The sequence below is a fragment of the Eumetopias jubatus genome, unplaced genomic scaffold, assembly GCF_037043125.1.
Source record: "Eumetopias jubatus isolate StellerSeaLion01/CBP00866 unplaced genomic scaffold, mEumJub1_p1.0 scaffold_9, whole genome shotgun sequence".
Lineage (NCBI taxonomy): Eukaryota > Metazoa > Chordata > Mammalia > Carnivora > Otariidae > Eumetopias > Eumetopias jubatus.
In genome coordinates, this window is record NW_028274815.1 from 24,068,569 (window position 1) to 24,085,421 (window position 16,853).

A 16,853-nucleotide genomic window follows, 5' to 3' on the forward strand; every position below is an offset into this window, starting at 1 on the left:
TTTGGAAGTGGGTCTGATTCACACTGTCTCAGGGGGAATGCAGCCCAAGAGTAATCCCATACGTGGCGCCTCCTATTTGTGGATCTTTGTGGGAAGGGCAGTAAGGGACTTTCAGTCTGGCTTGGGAGTTGCCCTGGATGGGATGGGACAGCGGGTCTTGTTGGGCGTTTACTGTTGAGGTCTCTCTGCCCCCCAGCTCTTCTGCCCTCTTCTTCACATTGCCTCTTATACATGGGGATCTGCACGCAGGGCTGGGCTGGCCAGTATCCCTGCAGGTGGTGGGGCCTCCCCTCCCAGGCTTTCATTTCCAGAGGCTTCCTGGAGGTGGGTGGTGGATGACTGCTAGGCCTCCTTCCCTTTCTTGTTCCTCTTGCCCCCTGCATGCCTCTCAGAGTCCAGATGTGGGCATTAGTGGAAAGAACACACAGACTTTGAGCCAGAGGGCCCTGGGTTTACTGGTTATGTGGCCTTCGATCTGTTGCTAAGCTGCTGACTCCAGTTTCCCCCTATGGAAACAAGGGAATTTCAATAATCATAGTAATGACATCTGCCTCACTGCTAAAAGGGGGAGAAATACTTGATGAGACCTCAGCAAACATTCATCTCCATCTCTCTGGGATGGTGGCTGACCCAGGGAACCTCAGCCAGGCAGGGAGCAGAGACCTGGCTTGCTCAGTGTGGCAGGTGCAGGGGTGACTGGGTGTCTTTGACAATTTATTGGGGATGTGTGGGACCTAGAGCAGCTAATCTGATTGCAGCCAAACCTTGTTACTGCATTCCTGCCCAGAATGTCATTTAAAAAGCACTTAGGGCTCTCCCCGAAATGCATTTACACTGAGGTCCCAGGGGTGGGGCTGCACAGAAAACCGGGCAACTTGAGACCCTCCTTTCCTTCCCAGGGTGGCTGAGGATGCTGGGGGTTGGGGGCTGAGGAAGGGGAAAGAGAGCTCACGTCCCACTGTGTTCAGCCTCTGGGGGCATTTGCACCAACAATGTCATGGTTATGCTGCTTCCTGTTTCAGCCTGCCGTTTGCTGTGGAAGGAGCCTCAGACTCAGAAGTCTGGGGTTGGAAGTGATATCCGGCCTGTCTGTGGGGAGGCTTCTGACTCTCTGACCCTCAGTTTCCTCATGTGTCAAATGAAGACTGCAGCACTGGCCTTGTCCACAGAGCTGTGGGAGGACTACATGCAAGGGTTCAACCTAATTTAGTTATTCTCGGGGGCTGTATTAGCATCACCTGGGAACCTGTTGGAAATTCATTCTCAATGAATGAATGAATGAATACAACAGCACGATGAATACCACTCATGTCTCCCTTCCCAACCTGGATCCAATAAATGTCAGTATTTTGTCATATTTGCTTCATCCATATAAAAATGTTTAGCCTAAAATTTTTCTTAATATTCATATTCCTGGACCCCTCTCCAGACCTACAAAATCAGATGCTCTGTGAAGGAGGGCCAGTAATCTGCATTAACCAGCCATTCAGTCTTTCGATGGTTGAGAACCACGGGTCTGAGCCTTGCTGTCAGCTTCACTTATTAGCTAAGTGGCCCGTTGGGGTGAGGCCTCCCTCCAACCTGGCCTTGCTTTGGTGGAATACTGTGCAGCCGGGGTTGGGTGTGGGACAAGAGTTCGAGAACAGCTGCTTTACTTGTGAACAGTGAAGGCCCAGGGAAGAAGGCTCAAGGGTAAGGGCATCATCTTTCGTGTACATCGTACGTTTGTTTCCCCAACATTTTACGTGCGCTGATTTGTGTGAACAGCATGAAGTAATATTCAAAGAATCCACTATAATTATAATTATTCATAATAAAGAATATTCTGAAGCTAGCTCGTGCATGTATATCATCTCCACAAATAGTCTGGGCTCCTTGAGGACAAGGGACACATCTTTATTGCCATATCCCATTATCCCAAATCTCCCCATCTCCAGCCCCTGTACCAGAGTCTGTGGCCTCTGAGCCTAGGTGTGCCCAGGCACCCGGGGGGCATGCACCCGCAGGCAGCACCCCATCATTTTCAGAAGGGCAGATCCACTCCTTGGCCTCCCCCTCCCCCATACGCACCTGTAGGTGTCGGTGGCTGGCACCTTCCAGGTCTGGACGCCTTTCAGGGGGCCCTCGCTCCCCACCACCACGCTCAGGTTGGTATTCCGGTAGGCATTGTTACACTGCGCCTGTGTGGGGCCATGAGGCCCACTGGCCCCGCACGTGGTGAACAGCCAATGAACTGTGGCACAAGAGGAAAGACAATCACTCACTTGGCCTGGCCCTCCCTCCTCCATACGCTTCCCCGGGCTACCTCTGAGCTGTCAACTCCACGGCCCCAAACCCATGTTCCAAGATGGCACCAGGGCCAGGGCAAGAAACACCGATCAGCCATTCAAACTGGAAACGTCTGTTGAGGATCTACTCGGTGCCAGGTCAGATATGAGGGGAGAGACACAGATGGAGCAGAGTGATCTGGCCTTAAGAAGCTTACAGGCTCCTAAAGGAGTCCAAAAGGGATACAACATCTACAACACAGGACGGTAAGGTAAGGAAAAAAAAAAAAACCGTCCGAGGGTCTGGTGAACACGGCCCTGTGAGAGTTACCAGGAAGGAGAGAAGGCCCCTGTCAGGTATGACAAGCATGGGCAGTGGCTGGACCCTCCCCTCGTTTCTCACTGAGTCTGGCACAGTGCTGGGCAAACAACATCAATCTATGCTACTGTGACTGCACTGAACCTGCTCCCAAAGGTTGGACATAGGCGTGTAAGAACTTCTTAGCTTGGAGAAGCTTAAAAGAGTAAACCGGACATAGAGTCAGCTCCATGACCCTCCGCCCCCGTTGGCCCAGGGACCCAGGATAGTGGTGGGAGCAGGAAACCTTGCACACCTGGCTAGTGGCTTTGTCTATCTGTCAGGACCTCAACAGGGCTCAGCCTCCTTATTTACAACCAACTCAGGTTCATCAACACAGTGAAGGTGGCTTTCAGGTTCTCTATGCAAGAGAAAGTAAAAAAAATGGGGAAACACAACACATTTGTCTCTGGTGCATGCTCTCCTTTCCTAAGTCCCTCACCCAGAGCACCCAACGTCGTTACGTGGCCTTCTGGGGGTGGCTCAGGATCATTTAGCACACCCCAACCCTTCACCGCCACTGGGCCATTTTCTTTGAAACTTTCTATCTTTGAGCCAGGCTGGATCTTGAAGAATTGTCAGATTTCATGTTGGCCAGAATTCTAAAATTTTTACAACCTATAACAACTTCTTAAAAATGTGTTCTTGATAAGTTACTTTTACTTAAAATATAAAAATCTCATGATAAGATTGAAGAAATTATTTCCCTCTAATGTGATTAAGTCAAATTCTACCTATAGAAAATTGTGGAAAAATTAATTTGGTATACATAGTTTTGCTCACTAAAATGTTCAAGTGAAAAATTTCTGAAGACTTTCAACTAATTTAATGATGTGGAAATGAAAGCTTAATATGGGTTGCTAATTACAAGCAATCAGATTGAGATCACACTGGGTAGTTTTGATAATCTGAAAACTTGGCCAGTGTGGTGGGCTTTTGTGATACTGCCCTGACCTCAAGGTCAGAGACCAAAGTCCTAGCTGAGATTCCAATGTATACAGCTACTCAACACTGTGTATTCAATGCTTTTCTCTGCTGGATTCACCTTTTTGAAATGAAGATGTTGATTTCTACTTGGTTTCTGAAGGTCGTTTCAAGGGCAAGAAGGTAATGAATCCATTCATGTTTGGTGTGAATGGTTGATTGTTAATTTTATGATCTTTCTGTATTCTAACGGAGGTAACCTGTTATTTCAAAGAGCTAACTCTTCGAATCCTGAGGGTATTTTAGCAGAGCTCTCTTGGCCAGTTGCCTTTTTATCCTCTCCAGCACCCAAATCCTAAGTGTGGGCTGTGCCCAAGTGGTGAATAGAAAAGGACATGGATTTAGGGGCAGCCTTATCAATTATTGGTTGTGGGACCTTGATAGAGCTCCTTGGTCTGTAAAAGGGGCTGGATTGGCATGAGGATTAAAGGAAGTACGGGATATGAAAGGTCTTTGTAAAATCCAAAACTCTAAAAATATGCGTTGTGTCCATGATTCCTGCTTATACCCAGGGCAGGTGCTGTTCTTGACAATGGGAAATGTGACCAGGGGAGTTTCTGTGAATATAGATCCTCCACCAGCAGCACCTAGGGATTTAAACTCAGTGAGCTGGGGATGAGAATGGGGACAGAGAAAAAAAGATAATCCTGGAAAGGGAGCTGAAAAATCCACTTGCTCCATATGATCTCCAGCTCTTTGAAGCCTATTCTCAGATCCAATATGTGCCTAACGCAAGCAGCCTGGGTTTGGGGGCAGCCTTTTCAATCTGAGGCAGAGCCATGACAATCCATACAGTTAATTCAATCCTGGAAATGAAAGAATATATATGTGTGTGTGTGTTTTTTTTCTTTTTTCCTCAAGAGTGTGCTGCAGAAGAGAGCTAAAGGTATGGGTGTGGCACCCTACCTGAGCATCTCCCCTTCCGTGGGACCCACTTCTAACTTCAGTCTCGATTAACATTGATCTAAATGTTCTGACACATTCCCAGAGATGCTGGGATTCTACTTCTTGACCAGGTAGGGTATTTGGTGAGGTAGAAAGAGAAGCCCTTTGGATCCAGATGGACTAACTTTTCCTACCCTGGATTTTGCTCCTGACCAGCTATGATATCTGGGGTAAATCATATATCTCTCTGAGCCTCAGTTTCCTAATCTGAACAAACCAAGATTGGACTTAGTGAGACTACTGAATAATGACTTAAGCAAAGTGCGTAGAAGAACATATGACATTAGAGATGCATGACGAATACAGTTTAAAATTGCATAACTTCCTGTTCAATTTCTTTTTTTTTTTTAAAGATTTTATTTATTTATTTGACAGAGAGAGACATCGCGAGAGAGGGAACACAAGCAGGGGGAGTAGGAGAGGGAGAAGCAGGCTTCCCGTTAAGTAGGGAGCCCAATATTGCGCTCGATCCCAGGACCCTGAGATCACGACCTGAGCCAAAGGCAGATGCTTAACGACTGAGCCACCCAGGCACCCCTCCTGTTCAATTTCTAACTGTGGGAAGCAGAGACACCCAATCTCAAGATTTATGTTCCCCATTCCATAAGAGGGGGACATTAGGGCTGTTTCTCAATAAAGGGATCAGTATTTTCCCAACTCAGTGGACATATATTAGTCTCAGGTGATTTCTATACACAAAATTTTGTTTTTATTTTCAGTGATTCCTGATGGAAAGTCCAGAGAGAAAATTCTTTCTAGAGTGGATTCCATGGGAATGGGATTGCCATCCTAGGTCAGATCATGATTTATACAGCTAGAATTCTCTTACTTTCAGCAGCTTTCCAGGCATGGTGCCTGCTCCCTCAGATGGCCCTGACCCTCATAAATCTGCTCGGAGTTGCTTGGAATCAATTTATGTTTCCCACCAGCTTTACCTCTTTGGGGAATGGGGAATGGGGTTTCTGAGTTCATTGCCCGTTGTCTAAGGGCTGTCCTGCTTCTTATGTATGTGGGCTTGTCTTGCTTGAGCTTCATCCTGTTGGTTCTCTTTGCTCATTCTGTCTGGAATCTGACATCATAGAATGTCACAGCAAGATGGGACCTTGGAGATCACTGAATTCAGTGGTCCCCAAAACACCTGAGGACCTTTAAAAGTATGAATTTCAGAGCCCTGGAGATTCTGATTAGAAGATACTAGGTTGGACGATGATTCGGGGAGGATAATACTTGCATTTTGTAAAAACTTTCTCAGGAGAATCAACCAGATTTGTGAACTAAGTCCATCTACTTCATTGTTGAAATGGAGAAAGAACATTCTAGAGAAGGGAGGAGACTTTTCTAAGTAAATTAGCTTTAGAGAAGGAACTAGAAATTGGGGGTTCTTTTGTTTATGTCCAAAGATCCTTTGGTGGTGATCAAGCCCTTCCCAGCTTCCTGTCCTGACGATTTCTAGCCTTTTCAGATTGTCTCTACATGAATCCCTGATCCTGTGTCCTTCCTAGGACTTTAATGCTAGATTCTGTTTTTCGAGATAAGGTTACCAGAACTGTGGGTTTGTATAAGGGGACAGGGACAATTGTTATTCTGCTTTATTTCTGGTGTCCCTCTAAAGTGCCTAACACAGTGTTGGCCCCCCTCAGCTGAGCATTGGATTAAGGCTTATTGGGAGCAGGCCATAATAATTTCCAGATCCTTGCTTGAGAGGTGGGTTCATGGATGTAATTGCAAATTACTGCTGCTTTGAGCCTGGTCGTATTAACTGCCATGGGCCCAGGAAAGCCCCAGAGGAGGCATGGAAGCAGGAAGGGTCTGGCAGAACATCAGGCAAGATATCCAGGCATGAGATCCGTTCTAAGCTAAGGCTGATAGAGTGAGAACCATAAGGGGGTAGGCAAACACTAGGTTGATTTTCGGAAGTGTCTCTGGGGGTGGAAAGTGTTGGATACAACCTTATAGATCAAAGCAGGCAGGTCCAGAACCTGAGAAGCAGGAGGATTAGTGACAGTAGTCCCAGGGGGCAGGAGAAGTCAAGGTGATCCCAGGGTAGAAGCCATTTGTTTCCTGACTTGTTTTATGCTTCCTTCTGTGTGTGTGTTGGGCGGGAAGGGCTGAACCTCAGACACCTAAGAAGTAAACTCCTCCCATGAAGGGGGCAAAAGCCTCTCAATATAGAATGTGCACATAATATGAGTCAGGCACTGTGATGTTATGTATGTATTAAATTTAAAAATCAGGAAATTCAAGTTCAGAGAAGCCAAGTGACTGGCCTGTTGTACACAGAATGAATAATCAGTCAAGCCAGGAATTAAGCATAGATCTTCTGAGTTCCAGCTCAAGACTTGAAGAGGTGCTAGACTCACCAGGAAATCCTCATGGAACTTGTCTGAGAGTCTGTTTTTTTTTTTTTTTTTTCTTTTGAATCCATAAGCCTTGGGTGCACGTAAAGCCAGGACAGACCGTACCAAGATTGCTCAGGCCCAGAGAGTAGGCAGGCCACCATGAGGGACAGGTGAGAGTCTGGTCAGGATAGCATGGTGGGTGGACTCTCAGCCCCAGAACTGTGGCCCTGTAGTATTGTAGCATAGCAGAGTGTAGGCTTTAGGGGGTCACGGGCATAAGCCAGGGAAAGCAGGTGCTTAGCATCAGGGGGAGCCAAAGGTATCAAAAGGAAAATCCAGTAACTGGAATGTTTACAAGGCCAGGAAGTAGAGATGTAAGAGAGAGGGATTGGGTCATGAAACAAGGCAAAAGCTTGGTTTTTGGTGAGAAGAGCAAGGTCACAGATTAGTAATGTGGTGGGCTTGAGGCTGAGCTGCCAATCCGAGAGTACAAGGGTCCTCGTATTCCCCTAGATGAGAGTCTACATTGGTCTTCCCCTAGGTGAGAGTCTACATTGGTCCCTAAGTATGGGAGGATCAAATTCCCCCCAAGGAGGAGACTGGATTGGGGGTAGGGGAAGGAGGAAGCCTGGTTCTTTTCTCTTGGAAAAAAATAAAAACCAACAAAAATAAGACCAAAACTATTGTATTAAAACTCATTTAGGAAAGAAAAAAAAAAAAGAACTGCTTTATCTTGTTCTATTTATACCACACACTGGAAAGTTAGTTTAATACTCATTCACATCTAAATTGTACAAAGAACCCACAAACATCAAAATACTGATTGGTTATAGACAGCTGAGTAAGGAAATACCCATTAAACACTGGGTTTCATTTTAAGTATATTGCAGTACCCTCCAAGAAGAAACAAATCAATTAGTAATATACCGCACAATGCTAAAAATAATAGGCTAGACAGTGATTGTGCTAGTTTTATTACTGTTGCTAAGCCATCTCATCTGCTCAATTGAATGCAAAGAAATAAAGCGTGATACCAAGGAAAATAAGTTTTCAACTATTACTATTAATCACAATAATAAGGATCTGCCTCCTGTTGAAGGCCTATGTGGCTGTACCACAGAAAAGCACTCAATGGAGCTGGTGGATTTTTTGGTACCATTTTGATTCTGATCCATGGAATTGAATTCTATCTGTATCTGTTGACTGAGCTGAACTTCACGGGAGCTGTGGCATATTGAGCCATTTCAGCTGCCATTGTAGATACCATTAAATAAAGTCATGACCCAAATCCAAGTAAATATAATCATTCACCATCAATAAATGTATATGACACCATTCTTTATTATAAATTGAAAAAAGTAACCCTTTTTTGGGTACATGATGAAAATTAATGAATTGTTCTCCTTATTAGGGAAAAATAAAAATAATACACATATTGTAGCCATTGTGAGGTTAAAACATTTCTATCATCTGTTTCAAATCTTTAAATAATGGAGCAGCATCCCCTTCTAGATATGTGATCAGTGATTCTTGTTTTTGTTTTTTGTTTTTTTTTGAATGTTAGCAACTGTTGAAACTTAATGCTTAGCTACATTTATTTATTGGGAATTGCAAAATAATGATATTTAAATGATATCTTTTTCACTTATTTATTAGTTGGAATATATAAGAAGATGCTTCCTTTCATCTACTATTTGGTTACCAAGTGGTACAGTTCATACAGGAAAGGCAGGATAAATGCTCAATTCTTTCATCTTATTTATAGTTTCATGATGATGGATTAATTTTCTATCATCCTCTGAAGTTGACCAGTTAGTTTCTTATATATCATTATTAATCTGTGAATTTAAACATATTTTTGAGTTTTAATTAATCATAATTATTATCCTTTAGAAGTTCATATTGTCACATTTTTGCTCAGTGGTAGCTTCCTAAGTTATTTTGTTTCCTTGCTATCTGGTAAGATGAAATGTTCCTTCCCTAGACCTGGACTCAGCCATCTTCTCAAAAGTTTTGATTTCTTTTAGTGAAAAAACATCCTGTAAGTACACAATCTAGGTGCCATAGACACTTACTGCTACTGGGCTGGTGATTGTTTCTAGGCTTCTTTAGAGGACAGAGCTAAGATACATGTATGTGTATCACTATAAACATACATACATATGAAGTAGATACATATGTATATGACAAAATACCTCATGAGCTCACAATGATACTTTCAGGTCAAATTCAGGACTACAAGGTTTTAAATTTAATCTCCTCTGTATTACATCGGCATTTCTTTTTTCCACACTGAGAATCTTGGTTCTCAAGAACACAGGTGATAATAGGTTTAGAATATTCTATAATTACTCAGTTACTTTATCCTTCATAATACACAAAATAGTATCAGAACTACAACACTGCTACTTTACCATCATTGATATAAAAACTGAGATCCAGGGGACCCTGGGTGGCTCAACTGGCTAAGCGTCTGACTCTTGATTTCGGTTCAGGTCAGGATCTCAGGGTTGTGAGATCAAGCCCCTTGCTGGGCTCTGCTCTGGGCATGGAGCCTGCTTGAGATTCTCTCTCTCCCTCTACCTCGGCCACCCTCCCATGATCCCGCTTGCATTCTCTTTCTCTCTCTAAAAAATAAAATAAAATAAATAAAAAAATAAAAACTGAAATGAGTTAAAATTTTTTTTTTGATGTATGTGCTCTCCTTTCTCCTATAATTTCCCAAAGTTGTACTGTAGCTACTCTGTTTGGGCATATCACCATTACATACAATACTCTTCCCTCTTTAACCTTTAGTTAGTCTCACTTCTGTAAGTGCTATACGTTTAATGCTCCTATCAGTCATGCTGAAATATCTCTAGTCATTTTGGTTGTCTGAAGCTTATTTTCAAGTAGATTCCTTAGGAAGAGCTCATGGGAATAATATTCTTTGAGTTCTTGGATATTGATAATATTTTTTCTCTTGCGTATATTAAATATTTTACTCCATTGTTTCTGGTATAAAGTAGTACTATCAAAAACTCTGATGATAATCTAAATTTCATTTTCTAATAAATCACTTGCTGTCTTTGGTTAGGTGCCCAAAGTCCTTTTCTTCTTTTTCTTTAATTTCCAGCAATTTTACTAGAATACCCTTTGGTATTGCTCACCTGGGTTAGTATTCTCAGCAACACAGTGTGCTCTTTTAATAATTAGATTCAATAAGAAAAATTTCCTTGACTTACAGCTTTAAGCATTTGTTTTGTTCCCTTTCTCCGATTTTTCTTCTTCAGGCACTCTTGTTATCTGCATGTTGGATCTTCTCTGCCTATCTTGATGGATGTCATCTTTTTTATTTAAAAATTTTTTTCTCTTTTCACCTTCTATTTCTTGTAAGGCATTAACTGTTGGGTGTATTTGCTCTTGCATACCTTCTAATTTAGTTTTTATTTCTGAAATTATTTTTTCCTTTTATCTCAAATTCTTTTCTGAGTTTTACCACTTCATTTTTAATCTTTTGTAACACTGGCTTTTGTTATTTTTTCACTGTTTTAGTGTCAGCTCATTTGGAAGTAGGTTACAATTTTGATCTCTTTTGTAGGTGGGTCTTTCTGGTATGCTTTCACTGGTGTGTGGGGCTGTTGTTTTGTCTTCTACACTCTTTTAAAGTTCTTATTGTAATGTGGATAGGATTTGGTCTTGATACCTATGCATTTTTATTTTTCTATTTCTAAAAATTAATTAATTAATTAATTAATTTTATTATGCTATATTAGTCACCATACAGTCATACCTATGCATTTTTACATGAAATTAATTTTCTAGGACTTTTAGAGTTCAGGAGCTTTTCTAACTTCACAGAGCTCCTTCTATTCTTTTCTTCATACAGTGTTGAAAAATATGGTGGTTTTCCTTCAAACATTTCTGGCTCTCTTTCTTTCCTTCATATTTATCTGGATATCTATCTATCTATCATCTATCTATCTATCATCTATCTGTCTATGTCTCTGTTATTCCTATCCTACTCAATGTTGGAATTGAGTAAAATCTAGAAATTTCTTCTTGGTATGGGCTCTTTCCTGGAAAGGAGGCTTGGTGGCCAGGTCCCCCTAGCTCTTTCAAACATTACCATGGCCCCTTGTACTCACATATACCTGGACTGGACAAAGCCTCTCCTAGATTGAGCAATGGTTCTCAAATTGGTTGTCAGTCATTTTCAGCAAGTATCTGTCAGCGATTTTCTCCTGCTCTCAGGTTTATAAGACAGCCTGTTGCCTTCATCTCCTTTCTCTTGCTCAGATGCTGATATTAGGCAGATCATATGGTGGTTGCACTTCGTCTGCATCCATTTGTATCTGGGGTATTTTTTAATAAAAAATTGTTGTTGTAAATGTCCATGGGTTTTCAGTTTTGATATATGGTTGTTTGCTTTTAGATTCAGAGAGATGGACAACTATGCTGGTACCACCATCACTGCCATCTTCCCAGAATCTTTGAGAAAAATTGTAATGTAGGTATCACTTGAGGTCACTTGCTATGATTAGCCCTTGTATATCATCTGTCTGGTCAGTCTCTCAACTGCATTTCTACTACTGGGGCTGCAGGGTTTTTCAGACTACATATCAGGGACATCTCCAAGGACCATGGCCTAGAACTTGCTGTTACATCATGTCTGCCTTTTTGGAATACAGCCCACTAAGTATAATTTAACTTTTTCTTGGTAGTGCCACCCAGACTTAACCAGTTGTTTAGGGCTATTTGTCCTTTCATGAAATGGCCCTCAACTATAAATACTTTATACTAATCCACTTTCTTCTCTCTCACTGTCACACATGTTTTCCTAGTGCTTCAGCATGTCCTTCTATGTATAATCTTATTTTATACTCAGTGTTGGGTGAGGGCGTGAGAGTGACCCCATATCTCTGCCTCAGGCTGAGGGCCAGCTAGCTGCAAGAGGCCTTTATCTCACAATTTGGGGATATATTGATATCTTGGTACTTCTATTTAGTAGATGGTGGAAGTTCCTGGAAGTCCAACCTTAGGTAGAAAGACATTACTATGATTATGAGTGAACAGGGCCTCCAATTTCAACGCATTTCATTATAGCACATTTATGTAACACCTCCAGCCTCCAGCAAGTTTAGCTCCTGAAAACCATGTTAGGTCAGTAGATAGGGAAGGGGGGAAGAATCACTTTTATCTTACCAGATAGGCGACCATGTAGAAAAGTTAAATCTGGGGTTAAGTGAGGAGAGGCAGGTCACATTTACTCTTCCTACAACACAGTTCTCAGTTGGTGAATTTTCCATGTTCTAGTTTGCTTCTTAGACTGTTTCTTTGCATGACATATGCACACACATGCACACTCTCACACACACTCTCATACCCACCATGCAAACTCTCACACACATACTCTCACACACTCATACCCACAACACTTTCACACCACACATACACTCCATATGTTCACACACCCACCACAAAACTCTCATATGCTCACACTCACACTCACTCACACACATCACACAAACTCTCACATCACACATATGACCCACTCACACACTCCACACACTCACACACCACATATACACACGACACACACACAGTGTTCATTTGTGCAAAGCTTTCTGGTCATTTCTCTCTTGTTCTTTTTTGATGATGAGAAGTTAGGAGGTGGTAACAATAATTCAAACACCAGCCCTGTCTTCTGTGCTAGGTAGGCTCCTGCACATGATCTGTGTTTTACTGTTACATCATCATCTCCTTGGCCCCTCACACAGTTCCACCAGACAGGATGCCTAAAAATGCTGAGGTCTCCCAGAGAACAAAGACCAGAGGCCCATGTCCCTCTCTGCTGGGAGGCAGATATCTCTTCATGGAAGGGAACCTCTGAGCTAGCCAGCTCCCCACCAGCAGGGCAACAAGTCAGGGCTGTTGAGATAAAAGCTGCTTTCAGGATGGAGTTACCCTAAACAGCTCTGACACCCGGCAATCCGAGGGCGTTTTTAATGGCCCTGTGATGGTTGCTGTGTTGTGTTCTCAGCCACCCCCTGCTCCCTGAGGGAATGTCAGTAACACATGAGAGAAGAGAAAGGTCACAGGAACAACACTCTCCTGAAAACAGAGCTGTAAAAATTAAGTTAAGGGAGTCTTCAGGGCTAATTTTGTTATTCCCAAGTTGGTTTCAAGGCCAGAGTTGTGTTAATAAAGTATTTGATGGGGAGAGGGTTGTTGCAGACTCACCCATCTGGGGGTTACACATAGTGGATTTGGTTTTGAGTTTCCAGTGGGAAGTGGTGGCGGTTCGAACACCAGCCTTGCCACATGCAGGCCTGAAGAGTCATTGATTTCTGCCCGTATCTGCTCTTCTCCATGGACTGGTTGGGGCGGGTGGGGAGAGAAGACCTTAGTCTGGTGCTTGGCCATGGGGGTTATGTAATGGGATTCACTGTGTCTGGAGAGAGGGGCAACAGTACAGGAGGCCAGAACCCTTCATTGCTTTATTCTTAGTAGTTCTTGCTTATGGTCTGGTTCTAAGTCATTAAGGGTGAAATCCTTACAAGGCCCTTGTGACTGGGACACTTCTGACAGATGGACAGATGGAGGGCCGGTGGCCCAACTGGCCAAGTGATTTGGACTAGAAAGAACAAATGTCCTGACTTCTGCGTCTGGGTCTTGGACCTTCTAGGATGAATTGGAGAACAAAGACACCTGAGAAGGTGGGAAATCCAAATGTCAAGGGCAGAAGGGAAAGGAGTAGGGGAAGAAATAGGACCAAATGGTGGACCAGAAAGAGAAGGCAATGTGTCTGAGTGAGAGGCCTAGAGAAAAGGGGAGGAGAAACACTTCTTTCTTATTCCCGCTTATGATGCCACCATGGCGGCCGGAAATGCAGCCTCATAAGAAACAAACATGGGGAAAAGGCCAAGAAGATCACAGAGATATGCGCCTCCCCATCATCAGGCACTGAATTAATGACACTAGTCATGTACAGGGCCACTGAACTAATGTCAGCAATCATCTATAAAGTACTTTTCGTTATGGCACTGGACCCTTCCTTGGGCTCCCAGCCATTGTCTGGGTCCTACTTCAATCTGAATGGACCCTTCTAGAATCAAGATCTCCAGCAATGACCAGAGACTCCTGCTGCTATCCCTCAAACAGTGATGGAGAGAGGGAGTAGGTTTCCGAAGCTTCTTTAGACACCATACATGGCCTTCAGCTTGCCTTCGCGCTGGTGGGGAGCCAGACATTTGGGTCGCTCTCCCCGCCTGGCCTGCTCAGCCCAGGCATGCGCTCCCCTTTTTTCATCCACTCTCGGTTGTGTCTCTGCACACTTCATAGTCAGGGCCTTTGCATTTATGAGAGTTGTAGCTATGCCATGAGGGCCTTGGAGGTTTTCCCAAGCCAAGTCTGCCTAGGAGTAAAAAGTAGGACTTTAATGTTAGTAATGAATAGCATCATCTGATTCTGCTCTGATACACACTTGAAGGAACCTAGAGTTTTCTCTGTTAACACCCCCATCATTGTAGCACATATGCACACACCACATATGCTTTGCCACTGTCATTTCTGTCCTCTTAACTTGCTTTATTTTCTTCACAAAACATCACTATCTGAAATATATCACCGTACACTTGCCTTGTTGTCTGTCACCCTCATTGGCATGTAAGCTCTATAAGCTGAGTAAGGCTTAGTCGATTCTGTTCACTGCTTTGTCTCCAGGACCTAAAACAGTGCCAGTCATGTAGGAGGAAGTTAATAAACCTTTGTTGAGTGAAGAGCAAAACAACATAGAAAGAAGAGAGTAGGCCAAATATCAGCCCTCAAACCCCCTTGAGGGGTCAGGAGGAGGAGATCATGCATGCTGAGGGTACTGCGTGTGGTTTGGCGGGAGCACCTTTGGCCCTTTGTGTTCCTGTATTAGCATTAGAGCAATATAGGATGGCAAGAGCCAGGCAGTCTGGTAGTATAAATGGGTGTTTGTTGAAAGCTATTTTGTCTCTTAGCCATGACTGCACAACAGAAAGGGGTAGGGCCCGAGGAGACAGCACACATCTCCACATTGTCACTCACGTACACACCAGCACACACTCATAGACATACAACCACACCCACATTACTGACATGTAGGGAGCCCCGTAGTCCTTAAGAGAATGCTCGAGTCCTACTTCTTAGTAGTGTGGACCCTCCACTGACCTGACAGTTGACAGCAACTATCATTTCATAGACTGTACGGACTAGTAAGTAGGATCAAAATCATAAAGCCAGTTGAGAAAAATAAATAGTCCTTGTTTCCAGGTAGTTATTCTGAAGCCCTGAGGAGTTTTCCTGATTCTGTTAGGTTGCTGGACGAGCCCAAACCATGCCTTATTTTCCTCACTCGTTAACATTAATCCTGGAATAGGATCAATCCGTCAGTCACTTAAAAAATAATAATTAAATGTGTAAAATGTGCTCACATTATTATGAAGATACTGTCAATATTCACTGTAAAAACCAAATCAGGCCTCTCAAATCCAATCTCCTGGGATTTGATTAAAAAGCTGTTCCTGGAGAAAGTTCTGGAGTCCTCATATGACTGAGATTTTGACAAGCTTTAAAAGACTAAAATCGCTCTTTCAATTTGTATCAGTGAGTGGGTCTTTTTGGAGCAATCCTCTATGGCCCCACATAAGTCATATATTTCCCCCAAATGGAGTTTGAGCATTTCATTTGCAAGTTGAAGATGAACTGTGTTGGGAGGGAGCTGATTGGACGAGAGGACCCAAAATGCAGAATACTACCCCTCCTCCCTTTTTAGCTCTGAGAGTGCCTCGCTGGGATTTGCCTGAAACTTTTGCAAAAAAATTCAAAGAAAAATATACTCAGAACACACACTTCCATATAAACAAAGGTGCACAGCTCATAGTTTGGGGAGGAGGAAGATTATAAATACACTGAAAATTTATAGAGGGCAACATATGGGAAGGATGAGTGAACTGGCCTGATCTTTTCCATTATATATTTTAATAATAATGTTAATAACAATGTCACAACATTTTATGTTAGTATATTCTTTTGTACCCTTCAAAGTCTGCTAGAAATGAGCTCATTTGCTCACTACAATAACCTGCTCGAGAAAGAAGTGTGGCAGGTAACTGTTCTCTCTGCTTTACACAACGAAGGAAAAAACTGGGGCCCAGAATGTTTGATTCTACTCAAATCACAAAGCTAGAACCCTAGTCTCCAGGATTCTTGACCAATGCATTTGTCGTCTTGCTGTGGATTGGCACTCAGGGGGTGTTTTGTGAATATTTAGGTGTCTGATAGGCGTGAGATCACGAACAGGAATTCTGCCCATCAGCCTCCACAATGAGTTCTCAAAGCTTCCTGGTAATCAGGTGATCTCTGGCATACAAAAGCCCACTGCAGGTAGGTTCTAAGGTGGTCCCCAGTGATCTCTGCATCCTGGTAGTCACACCTTACTTAGTTTCCTCCCTTTGAGTATGGGTGAGACCTCTGCTTTGCTTCTAAGCAATGGAATATGGTAAAGGGGATGGAATGTCTTTTTCATGATTACATTACATAAGATTATAACTAACTTCCATCTTGCTTGCAGACTCTCTCTTTGTCTTTCTCCCTTTCTCTCCTCCTCCTCTCTTCCTAGGCTTCTCAAGAACTGCCAACAATCATGTGAACCCGGGAGCGACACCTTCCCTGGTTGAGCTTTCAGATGAGACCCAGCCTTAGCTAACACCTTGATTGCAACTGTATGAGAAATGATGAAGGAGAAAACGCAGCTGAACTGTGCTTAGTTTTCTGACCTGCAGAAACGAATATAACAAATGTGTGTTGTTTTAAGCTACTGCATTTATGGTAACTTGTTATAAAGCAATAGATCACTATCTAGCCACCCCCAAACTCCACACCAGCACATTCACTGGCTTCCACGTCTTCTGTGTAAGCACCCAGTGTGGAGGGCCCTGGCTAGGCTGCATT

General features: G+C 43.2%; 1 protein-coding gene across 2 annotated transcripts in view; it reads right to left on the reverse strand.

The window, feature by feature from the left end:
- ALK (ALK receptor tyrosine kinase) overlaps window positions 1–16,853 on the reverse strand; it is a 690,188-nt gene that overhangs the window by 57,360 nt on the left and 615,975 nt on the right. For both annotated transcript variants that reach the window (XM_028099603.2, XM_088026382.1), the window contains one exon: window positions 2,071–2,233. In XM_028099603.2, coding sequence (XP_027955404.1) covers window positions 2,071–2,233 — 163 coding nt within the window. The remainder of the gene's footprint in view (window positions 1–2,070; window positions 2,234–16,853) is intronic.